Raw genomic sequence first — 12,593 nt, 5'->3', positions numbered from 1 at the left:
TTCCTTAAGAAAACATCTGGGTATCTCTGGGGTGCCTGGGTAGCTCAGTGGGTTAAAGCCTCTGCCTTCAGCTCAGGTCATGATCTCAGGGTCCTGGGATCGAGCCCCGTATCTGGCTCTTTGTTCAGTGGGGAGCCTGCTTCTTCCTCTCTCTCTGCCTGCCTCTCTGCCTGCTTGTGATCTCTCTCTCTGTCAAATAAATAAAGAAAATCTTTTTTAAAAAATCTGGGTATCTCAAAAGTTTTGAATTTGAAAAACATGTAGATTTGCCCCCTTTTGGAGGTACCCAGGACCCTCCTATGCCAAGATACTATTTAAATCCGGATTACATTATATCTCAGTGGGGTATCTAAGGAATGAGAAAAATAGGATATGCAAATGTCATGTCCTAGGATTGTAACCTGAATGTTATACATAGGTTCTCAAATGTAAGGGCACTTCAGGGATCATCATTTAGAGAATCTAGGACTGCCTGAGTTGAAAAGACTCTTGGGGTCTAAACTCTCACCCTAAGCAAAACTCCTTCTGCAAGGTAGTGTTCAAGGAACTTCTGCTTAAGTACTTTTCCATGCCTCTGGTCAAGTTATAACACTTGTTGCTTACCCTAGCCCCTTAGTTTTAAAGTAAGGTAATGGAATATCCTTACTTTATGTGTGTCTTAAATGAAGTGTCTTGGTCAAAGTTACTCAAAACTACTTAACATAGAGTTCTTCTCATGAATCACAGAGGGATCTTTTACTTGACTTTTATAGCCTGTGGGTATTTGGCTGGAAGATCTTTTCATTTCTCTGCTCTTGTATCTTTCTATTCAGGGTACAGATTTATCAGACTGTAGTGGTCTCTGATGTTTTCTGAAGCAGATGAGCGCTGCTTCCCCAAATGAACTGTGTTTCTGGGTTCCCATATATCACAAAAGGGGAAATATAATCAATAACACAATCCATTTAGATGGTGGGGTAATATTAATACTATTTAAGAAAAATGTCCACATAACTGAAATCAGCTGTTTCATGGGTCTGAGTGACAAATCATTTACACAGTAGTTCTGGATTTGGGGAGATACAGGTATTCCTTCAGAATTGAGAGAATTTCAGCCTCTGTGGCCTAATCCATATGATATACTCAGTGGAGTTAGGATATGGTGGGAATTGGACATGCATTATGTGAATGGAAACCCAGAAAAATATTTGGAAAGTGCCAAGACAAGGACAAGCAATGTGTATAAATATAGATTTGCCTCACTGTCTTGAAATACAGAAATCCTTTGTTCTGGTGAGGGTGTTATGTATGCACACTGTCTCATTCAATTTCTTATTTCTAAATATAGAAAACATACAGCTATTGTACACATATATATTTATATAATGGGGATAGACATGGTAAATATGTACTTTATATTTAACAGAACTATCTTGACAGTTACGGAATGACAAATCCCTGTTATTTGTTAAAGAGAGTTCATACCAGTCAATGTGAGTATCCTCTTATTAACTTCAAATAAGTGAATAATTTTATCTATTTAAGTTTAGGACCAGTCTCTAGCAAGTAAGAAAGAATGAAAATTTATTATCCCAAGTTCTAGGGATAAATAGGAGTTTATCATCATTTACCTGAGAATCTAGAAATGTAGCGTTTACTATTGTCTAGAAGAACCCCAAACCTCAAATTCTGGTAGAAGATGCAAATGATTCCTCAACAGAAATTGATGCATAAGTATATAAATATATCGAAAAGTGTAAATAAAAACTAGATGCATCTGATAAATAGAGGCCAGGTGATTTTGCTTACAGGGAACACTTTCTTCACTTCCTACTCTCAGACAATTGGGAAATACACCCATGAAAATGATCTGATATTAGTTACCTTATATTGATATTAGTTATGAGATATATCTTATATATTAGATATATCTTATATTTGATATTAGTTACCTTAAAAACAATCCTTTCTAACAGCTTGCAGACTGCATTTAGAAGCAGAATATTCAAAAAGTATCTTATATTGTGGATATAATAATCATGTTGGCATAACAGTATATAAAATCATAAAGTCTGATTTATGACACAGCACAGGTACCTGGAAAACTGACCAATTGTCCCATTCTTTCTCATGTTCTGTGACAAGCTCTGAGCCATTTTTGGAAAACTGTTCTCTGAGTTTTTCTGAAGCACAGAAAATGGGAAAAGGGAGGTGAGCTACAAAGACCACAAGTAATGAATCTCTTTGTACCCCCCTGGTGACTCTTCTTTTCCTAGAATAGGGGGCATTTTTCTTTAAACCAGTATTGTCTTCTGTTCCACTCTTGACAGGATCCCAGCCTGGAGCCTCCAGGAATGTGCTAATTACTCATTAGTCAGTCTGTCAGAAATAACACCAAAGCTGTTTTTTTTTTTCCCCTTATTGTTTCGGTTATTGCCATAGATTGGTGTAATAAATAATTGACGTAAGTATACAATGTTCTTACCACATACTCTAGCATGTAAGAGGTCGTCCACAAACACAATTCTCCGCACACGTTTGCTGGGGAATCTTCCTCCCCTTCCCATTTTATGGTTGGACAAACTGGGGTTCACATGCTGTGTACAAACTCAACTCATTCCTTCATTCCATGACCTGATCATGCTCAGATTGCTAAAATTAAACACGTTTCTTCACTTTTGGAGAGCTAGTTTCCTGGGGGTGATAGGGAGCAAGAAATCCCTAAGTAAGATACAAGTGAAACCAGTGAGACAGATCCTTAATCCTTGGCTAGAGAGATACCATGGTCTTTGTCTCAGAGAAGTCTCCTCAGTGGCTGTCCAGTCCTCTGTTGTGTATTTAGCCTTAATTCTTTTCTTGGCAGACCTTTCCAAGAGAGAATGAAGGTCTTGCCTGCCTACAGAGTTTGTGCTGATTTTCCCACACATTTCTACTCTCCTTCCTGGATCCTGGCCTCTGTCGCTGCCCCTGACTCTCCCCTTTAGAGGCGCTCTGCATGGAGCAGGGCAATGAGACCCTGGTGAGGGAGTTCGTCTTCCTTGGCTTCTCTTCTCTGGCTGGGTTGCAGCGGCTGCTCTTCATAGTCTTCCTGCCCCTCTACCTGTTCACCCTGGGCACCAATGCCATCATCATTTCCACCATCGTGCTGGACAGAGCCCTTCACACCCCCATGTACTTCTTCCTTGCCGTCCTCTCCTGCTCTGAGACCTGCTACACATTCGTCATTGTACCCAAGATGCTGGTGGACCTGCTGGCCCAGAAGAAGACCATCTCCTTCCTGGGCTGTGCCATCCAGATGTTCACCTTCCTCTTCCTTGGCTGTTCCCACTCCTTCCTACTGGCAGCCATGGGCTATGACCGCTACGTGGCCATCTGTAACCCTCTGCGCTACACGGAGCTCATGGGACCCCGGGTGTGTGTGGGACTAGTGGGTGCTGCCTGTGCCTGTGGCTTTACTATTGCACAGATTGTCACCTTCCTGGTATTTCACTTGCCCTTCCGTTCCTCCAACCAGCTCCATCATTTCTTCTGTGACATTGCCCCTGTCCTCAAGGTGGCATCCCACCACTCCCGCCTCAGTCAGTTGGTCATTTTCACGATTGGTGTATTCGTCTTGGTCATTCCCCTGCTACTTATCTTGGTCTCTTACACCCGCATCATTTCTGCCATTTTGACCATTCCATCCTCCACCGGCAGGTACAAGGCCTTCTCCACCTGTGCCTCCCATCTCATTGTGGTAACTGTGCATTACGGCTGTGCCTCTTTCATCTACTTAAGGCCCAAGTCCAGCTACTCGTCAAGTCAGGACACCCTCATATCCGTGTCCTACACCATCCTCACTCCGCTGTTCAATCCGATGATCTACAGCCTGAGGAATAAGGAGTTCAAGTCAGCCCTTCGAAGGGTAATGGGCCAGACTTCATATCCTATTCACTAAATTAATTCATTAAAATTTTATTTTAACTATTCAGTGAATTATGTGCCTTTTATTTTATCAACGGTATGCCTATATCAATTTCCAACTTTAGAGTTTAGTTATTTTATCTTTCAACTTGTCATAAGTGTTTATTAATATTTCAATAATTTTTCACAGTTTCACTTATTCATTTGAGAGAGAGAGGAGAAGCAGAGGGAGAAGGACAGGCAGACTCCATCCTGAGCCTGGAGTCTGACATGGGGCTTGACCCCACAATCCTGAGATCATTACCTAATCTGAGACCAAGAGTCAGGCACTCAACTGACTGAGAACCCCAGTTCCCTGATATTTTGATAATTTGGGGGAAATATTCCAATTGTTTCTTTTCTAATATCTTTAATTGTGTTTTGTTACAAGTAAATATTTCACTTTATGCAGCCAAATTGTTGATTATTATGACTCTGAATTTGTCATCATCTTTAAGCTTCATTTTCAATTTTTTCATTCAGTTGTATTATTTTTTTCTAAACATTTAAGTTTTTTTGCATTGTATTGACATATCCACAAGATTTTTTAACACTATGCGAGTTAAAGATTCAAATGGGTTTTTCTCCGTATCTTGAAGAAGTTGTTATTGTATGGTGGGTTGAGATCATCCGTGTTTGAAGATTTGTTGAGATTCTGTGAAATTATGTAGGCACAGTATCTTTTCTGAGGCATGACCCTGTGGTAATATTCTTTACTTCTTCTAAGAATAACGACCCCTATAGCCACTTTTCTTTTTAGTGGATCATATATGGAATTTAGGGTTCTACAAAATTATTCATTTCATCTAAATTCTCAAAATTCTTTGTAAAATTTGTACAAAATATTCTGATATTTGAAAATTTCTTAGAAATGATTATTTCCTGGTCCATTTTGTACTATGTATGTTTGTGTTTACTTTTTTCCCCCTTGGGTTATATAGTGATAATTTGTTTTGTCTGCTGTTGTCAAAGAACTTAATATACATGTGAATGAACAGATACATTTCAGTGGTTTTTTTTCCCCATACCATTGTTTTTAATTTTGTTTGTATTATTCAACTATTGTTATTTGTATTATTTGTATTTATTTGTGTTTTATTTGTATTATTTTTTGCTTTGAATTTTTCTTTAATTTGTTGTTCATCTAAGTTTCTGATGCTTTCTATGTACTTCCATTTTTTAAATCATATGTATATACATATGTGTTAATAATATATGTAATATATATAACTAAGCCATGAAATTTCCTCTCATCTCTGTTTTAAATTTAATCCACATGTTCTGCTACATGGAGTGTAATTTATATTATTTCCTGGAACTCATTTCACTTTGGTTTGTATTTCCTTTTGACTCAACAATTATTTCATAGATTTTAAAATTCTCAGTTGGAAAAGGCTTCTTTTTTATCTTTTAGTCATTGGATAGTTCATCACACTGTCATTGGGGATATTGTTTGTATTCTTGCCACTTTGTGACCTTGGTTGAAATTTTTATTGTGACTCAATACACAGCCAATATTCATACATACTCCGTGTGCCTTGATAAGAAGATGTGTACTCTTTCGTTAGAACACCAGCTCCAATAGATACTTCTCTGATATACTTCCCTATTCATTGCTCAGCCCTACTAACTTCTTAGAGATATTTTTCTTCCTGCTGTGTTTATAAAAGTTATCCATTATTAGTGTGTTTCCTTGTAAACATCTTACAGCTTCTCTCTTACAAAGATTGCACCTGTGTTTTTGGAGAGGGGATGTAAAATTCATGTCTATTATGATTTCATTGTGAATTGTAGTTATTAACATTAAAAAAGTATTTTTTTATTACTGTCTTTTGCTGTTCATTAATACTCCTGGTCTGAATAGTAAACTGTCAAGTATCCAGATTCCTCCCTTGCTTGGTTTGTGAGTCAAAGGCATAATTTCCCATCTCTACATCGTTAGTCCTTCTCTGTCATTTCCCTCAATGTCTAGCATTTGCCCTATTTCCAGCCCAAGTGTCTGGACTCACTGGGAGAGGGAATAATACTCAATCTGAAAATAGGAGGACATTCTATCAAAGGAGACATCTAAGCTAAAACCTACCTCCACCAGGGCACCCCCATATTTTTCTCCATGACCCAAATTTACCTTGTTTATTTGTTTATTGAACAAATACTAATCATGCTCACAGTATATTCTAGGAACGAGTATGTTTTCCATGAGTCTGAAACACTTTTGCTGCCTCTGACGTTCTAGTAGTCTGTCCTTTGTTTGTCCCTTTCTTCCCCTCCTACAGATGTCAAAAATGAGACTGCAAAATTTACATTTTCCTCCAACCGGAGAATGAAAGTTTAGAGTCATTAGGTAGGGAAACTCAAACTCCATTGATGTTTGTTTTAACAAATGGGGCCCAGAAAACGTTCAGCTTCCTAGTAAGTCCCCAGAGAATTTTGAAGAGGAAACCAACTAATGACCATGGTGTATTAAAAACGGCCTTCTCTTTGACCAACAAATTCTCTTAGTGTATTACTATCATTCCACCTGCTAATTGGGGAAATTACGGACAAGCACTGGGCACCATGCGGTAATTAGCTCCCGGTGGAGGAGGGGATCTCAATTACCAACAAGGCATTGAGGCCATGCCAGTGCAGAAAGGAAAAACACCCTTGGTGACGCTCATTGAGGCATGAGCTAAACCAACCATGGAGAAGAGGCACAGGTGATACTTTCTGTGAAGTCGTACAGACAGTTTCCTTATATTGGTTCAGACGGTTGATGGAAAACCAGAGAAGAACTCTAGCACATTATGACAGGGAAGACAATTTTGCAAGTTTCACCTAGAAAACCTCATGGAAGATTCAAGAAAGTGTCTGAGAATGAAGAGGCCGGCATGTCACCAGGCACTAGCATTGATTTGAAGGACTGCAAAATTTTTATTTAAGGACTTTGATTAGTCTTGGAAGTATAGTGACTATCTCATCATTTCTTGTATGTCCAAATTTAAATCGAGTTTTCTCATGAGTCAGTGACCTACTTTCCCCTCCTGATCAGTAATGTGAAATGTGATAAAATGTCAGAAAAGACAACTGGATGGTGAAAACTGTGAGGCTAGAGATGGAGGTCAAGAAGAAGGCAGGGCCACAGACTCAGGTTGATTGTTTCATAGGAGGGGTATAGCACTAGATTTAGAAAGAAAGGAAGTGTCAGGCACCTCGGTGGCTCAGTAATTTAAGACTCTGACTCTTGATTTTGGCTTATGTCATGATTCAAAGTTGTGGAATTGAATCCTGGGTCAGGGTCCCCACCTACCAGGGAGTCTGCTTAAGATTCTCTCTCACTCTCTCTCTCTCTCTCTCTTCCACTCCCCCTTTAAAAAAAATAAAAATTAAACAGAAAGGAAGAAAATGAAATTTATAAAGAACATGGAATGACAGAGAACATAAGCAGTGTTCTCACTTAGGAAAACGTGGTGGTGCCCAGGGAGCCCATCTGCTATAAAAGGAATTAATTGGGATCCTTATTAATTCATTAATGGGCTATTGAATGTATTTATTCATCAAGCACTTATAATTTAAATATTGGTTAAGTTTTGAGGATACATAGGAAATAAGGTATGGTCTTTGTTCCTGAGTTTTTCAAGTGTACTGGAGGGAAAATCAGGAAAACATAATTTGGACACAGCAGGCTGAGTATTTTGATAAAGACACAAGAAACAATCTTGAAATATACTAAATGTTAAATATGATAGAAACAACAAAATCTCCATGTACAGATTAGGTAAAGTTCAATAACTGATGTCTTAAAAAAAAAAAAAAAATGTGACCGATATGTGAGCGCCAGATGAAGGCCAGAGAGTATTAGAAACTGAGAAATCCTTCTTGCTCGCTCTCTCTTTCTCTCTCTGCCCCTCTCTGTGTTTGTCTCTCTCCCTCTCTCTTTCCTCTCTCTCCCCCTTTGTCTCTCTTTCTCTCCTTCGTCCTTTCTCCCTCCCTCTCTTTTTCTCCCTCTCTATGTCTCTCTCTGTCTCTTTGTCTCTCACACATGCCATCTATCAGCATAAAGTCTTAAAAGATAAAACATAAGAAAACTGAAAGTATTTCAGTTAATTCCCATGTGATGGAGATTTAGAGGAGGAGGTTGCAAAGGGAATTGGGGGTGAAGAATTAGCTGTCTTTTTAACCAGCTTAAGAAACTGGTTTCACTTGCACTGATGAGATCATTGAGCAAGGTAATGAGAAATCAGTTCACTTTTCCACTTGTTCAGAAGAAAATTAAATTACCCAATTTTCCTTTTTATTTATCCCTCCTCCTTATTTTCCCTAAGCTTTTCTCTGAATCTGTAGATTCTTCCCTTCCAAGCTCTTCTATTCACCAAATATTTTATGCAGCATCCTCAGCCAGGTTAAGAAAAGACAAAAGTTTTTGATGGTTTTTTTTGGGGGGGGCGGTTATTGTTTTTAATAGGGAATTTATTTTCAAATTTCAATGCCTTCATCAGTTCCAAGGATGATTCTGAAAAAGTAGGTGATGTCTTGTGAGTGCAGTGGGGGAGGGTCACAACCTGGTCACCCAGTAACATGACCTTTCTTTCTTTCCACACAAACCCCAACCCTCCCTGGGTGACAGGTCACTGCTCTTTCTGGAGATGGTCCTATGAAAGAGCAAACTCAAAGGATGGGGACCGGGACTCTGGAAAGTTGAAGATGACATCTCAGGAAGAGCACCAGAGGAGACTTTGTTCAGGTCAAGACCATGGTGTGTGTTTCTTACTTACAAGGTCCACAGATGGGCAATTCAATGAAACCAAAGTAGAAATGAAAGCTCCTGATTTTGTTCCATTTTAAAATTTTTTATACTTTTGTTTAAGCAAAAGAGCAAACAATGATAGCACTTTGTTATTTGCAATGGCCTTTAAGACTAACAAAGTGCTATTTAAATTAAAATTGAAAAGTTTTCCTAGTTGAGATAATTCCAGAAACCACATGATAATTGGAAAAGCAGTAATTTTTAATGACTCTTTTGTCTCTGCATTTAGAAAATGACACTGGAGATATATATATATTTTTTTCTATCCTAAAATGTTAAAGCAGAAGGTTAATATTATATCTCAAATAAATATTAAGGGAACAAGTTTGGAAAACCCCCAGAATCAAACCTCCTGGGTATTCTGAAATAATGTAGGAGGAACCCTGTGATTATGGGCCATTTATTTTTTCAGCAAGCTTTCAAGCACCCGTGTGTACTAGACACTGAATGTCTGGTTATTGAAACATTGTGAAGTCAAAGACAACCACATAATGTTAGTGACAGCTGAGGTCATAGCAGCGGCTAAGGAAGCCAAAAGAAAGTGATAATAAGGTACAATGAAGAAGTTGTAGGAAGGAGTCAAAGTGTACCTGTTACTTTGAGTAATTTAAATTAAATTTAAAGAAAGACACATTAAAAGAAGAAAAAAACAGCAACTGCAAACAAAGCTTGGATGATTTTCAGATTAGAAGGTAGGACAAAAAATGACATGGTTCTTCAAAGTTTCCCAACACTCAAGCATGTGTGGAAGAATATGTAGTGGCAGTTATGTGTGCAAAGTTATATTTGGGAAAATATGAGACACAGAGTATGATTGCTTTAAGTTTGCAGATAATTAAGGGTCATTTAGGTTTGTTAACAGGGTTAAGATTTGTCCTGTAAGAAGACAACTCTGAGGGCACAAAGGAGAATGCCTTAGAGTAGAACAAAATACAATCCAGCCAGTCTGTCGGTCATGCCCTTGGAATAGTCCAGACAATAACTAACTTCATACAGAAAAGAAGAAATGATCCTAAAAGTATCGCAGATCAAAAATAGATTGAGGATGAGAAAAATCGTGTGTTTAAAGATGTCTCAGGAATTTATGTGATGGGGAGGATTTTGGATCTGTTTACTGAGACACAGAATCCTTGTGAAGGAATAGATCTGGAGAAGGGTTGGAAGAGGACAAGAATGATCTTGATTAAAATACATATAATCTATCACTAGAAACAATAACTTACCAGAAACATTAGGGAAAGTATGTGAGCCTGCCTACTCAGCAATTCAGAGACGGATCCTGGGAAAGACGGTCTGTTGAGTCTCCAAGTCGAGTGTATCAAGGATAAGACATGAAACCCAATGGGCAAACAGCTAATGTGGAATCAAAACTAAATTCTTCCAGCCATGGGTTTTCTGAAAGAGAAATCAGGCTTACTGTCCTATAAGGGTGGGAAGGGGAATCATCAAACTAGTTCTAAGACAGAGGGAGTAGTTCTAAGCCAAATTAACCTTTCATGAATGACTGCATGGAAATGGCAACGGTCAGTAAAGAAAAGGAGTTGTACTCTTCAGAAGCCAGTGGCACAAAGACAGATCAAGGATGTTTCCCTAGATGATGAATGTATTGAAAGCAGGTGAGAGGCAGATCCTCAGACACTGGTGCTATTGCTTATGGAATATATGTATCAGCAATATGGATAAAACTATGAACATGGAAAATCATAATTAACATAAGGTTTCTTTTGAATCTTAGATTACCAAATAATTAAGTAGAGAGAACATAAGTCTGCAAGAGTGGAGTGGGGGGGATGAAAGGACTGGTTTTATGTAAAAAAATATTGTGCCTTCAACATGAACACTAACCCTAGACTCACTGATAAAATCACTGGCAGAGAAACAGCACTGTGGATACATATTGATTTAGGATAACTTTTGGTTAATCTATAATGCTTTTTTTCCTCTTTATTTCCCATTCACACCAGACTGGTCCTGGCTATCTTATGAAGGATAAGTCTCTCTGATTCCTCCATCCCAGGGGTCCCTGGACCTGATCACAATGGCTTTGTGCCGCAGCATCTTCTCTACGGCCAATTCTTCCCAGGTCACTGAGTTCCTACTGCTGGGTTTCTCTAGCTTTGGTGACCTGCAGCCTGTTCTCTTTGTGCTTTTTCTCTGCCTCTATTTGATCATCCTGAGTGGAAACTTCACCATCATCTCTGTCATCCACCTGGACCGCAGCCTTCACACACCCATGTACTTTTTTCTCTGTGTCCTTTCAACCTCTGAAGTCTTCTACACAATTGTTATCCTGCCCAAGATGCTTATCAACCTGCTCTCTGTCCTCAGGACACTCTCCTTCACGGGCTGTGCCACACAGATGTTCTTTTTCCTCGGCTTTGCTGTCACCAATTGCCTGCTTCTGGGAGTTATGGGTTATGACCGCTACACTGCCATCTGCCAGCCTTTGCGCTACCCCGTTCTCATGAACTGGAGGGTGTGTGGACAGCTGGCAGCAAGCTGTATTGTTAGTGGCTTCCTAATATCTCTGGTGGTAACAACTTTGGTCTTCAACCTCCCTTTCTGTGGCCCCAACAAAGTCAACCATTACTTTTGTGACATCTCACCAGTTATCCGTCTTGCCTGTGCTGAAACCTACATCCATGAGCTGGTCATCTTCATCTGCGGAGTCTTGGTGCTTCTTGTACCCTTGATCTTCATCTGTATTTCTTATGGCTTCATTGTCCATACCATCCTGAAGATCCCATCTGCTGAGGGCAAAAGGAAAGCCTTCTCCACCTGTGCCTCCCATCTTATTGTGGTCATTGTCCACTACGGATGTGCTTCCTCTGTCTATCTTCGGCCCTCAGCCAAATATTCATCAGGCAAAGACAGGCTGGTGACAGTGACCTATACTATCATTACCCCACTGTTGAACCCTATGGTATACAGCCTTAGGAACAAAGATGTACAGCTGGCTATTCGGAAAATGATTGGGAAGACTGGGGTTTCTCTTAAGACTTGATAGAATGTTTTCATTGGTGCACATACATTTCGGCCAAGTGTGTCCCTACATGTTTAGTCCATAACAGTTTCTGGTAATATCTGTCCATGTAAGTATGTGGCCTCAGACAAGTTGTTTGATGTTTCAGGGTGTAAACCTTCTCTTCTTAAAGCAGGCATGGTAATACGTTCCTCTCAAGGTTCTTGTAAAGATCCAAGGAGATAGCACAGCGTCGGACCCTAGAGGTTAGCCCTCCTCCTCATGACTTATAGTTCTCAAAAGTCTTTTAAAAACCTTTATCTCTTGCTCTTTCTTTGGCTTGTTTGTCCCAAAGCTCTGATGGTTCTCTTTGTTTAAGGTTATGTCCAGCTTAAAAGGAGGTGCTTGAGTCTGAAGCTGGCTTAGACGTTGGGGCATGACATGATGGGGAAATCATTTACTGCACTAGGATTTAGAAGGTTTCAGCCCAACACTGGTTAAGCCATGATGTTAAGAAAGCCACAACTGTTCTCTGAATCTAAATTTCAAAATATGGAAAATAAAGATAGTATAATTTTCCTTTTCTAATTCCCAGGGATTTTATTTGTATCTAATGAATAAGATGAAAGAAAGCACGTGTAAAATGTACAGCGGCACAGAGTGGAAGCTCATATTAACCAAGGTTTGGGGCATCTTGGCAAGGATCTTTTCTTCTTCCATTTCTCTGAAAATGGTATTTCTAGGTGCTTTTTCTGACTACCCCTCTGAACCACTTGCTACACAACATAGAAGATACGCTACATAAATGAGTGGAAAAAATAAGGAGTAGAGGTCTCCATGGCATTCCACATTAAATTTGTTAAGGAGAGGGAGCTACCCAATGACTCTGATGGCCATCTTGTCCCACATGTCCCCTGTACAGAG

General features: G+C 39.3%; 2 protein-coding genes across 2 annotated transcripts; both read left to right on the top strand.

Moving 5' to 3' along the window:
* The first annotated feature begins 2,974 nt into the window (after positions 1-2,974).
* On the top strand, positions 2,975-3,916 carry LOC116576631 (olfactory receptor 10K1-like). Its single transcript, XM_032319055.1, has one exon. The coding sequence runs from the start codon at positions 2,975-2,977 to the stop codon at positions 3,914-3,916; it is 942 nt and encodes a 313-aa protein (XP_032174946.1).
* A 6,829-nt stretch (positions 3,917-10,745) lies between these two features.
* LOC116575964 (olfactory receptor 10R2-like) lies at positions 10,746-11,711 on the top strand. Its single transcript, XM_032317581.1, has one exon. The coding sequence runs from the start codon at positions 10,746-10,748 to the stop codon at positions 11,709-11,711; it is 966 nt and encodes a 321-aa protein (XP_032173472.1).
* Positions 11,712-12,593: the final 882 nt, after the last annotated feature.

Source organism: Mustela erminea, chromosome 17 (genome assembly GCF_009829155.1).
Source record: "Mustela erminea isolate mMusErm1 chromosome 17, mMusErm1.Pri, whole genome shotgun sequence".
NCBI classification, from domain to species: Eukaryota; Metazoa; Chordata; class Mammalia; order Carnivora; family Mustelidae; genus Mustela; species Mustela erminea.
Note: the sequence above shows the minus strand (reverse complement) of the source record. Positions and strands in the feature narration are given on the sequence as shown.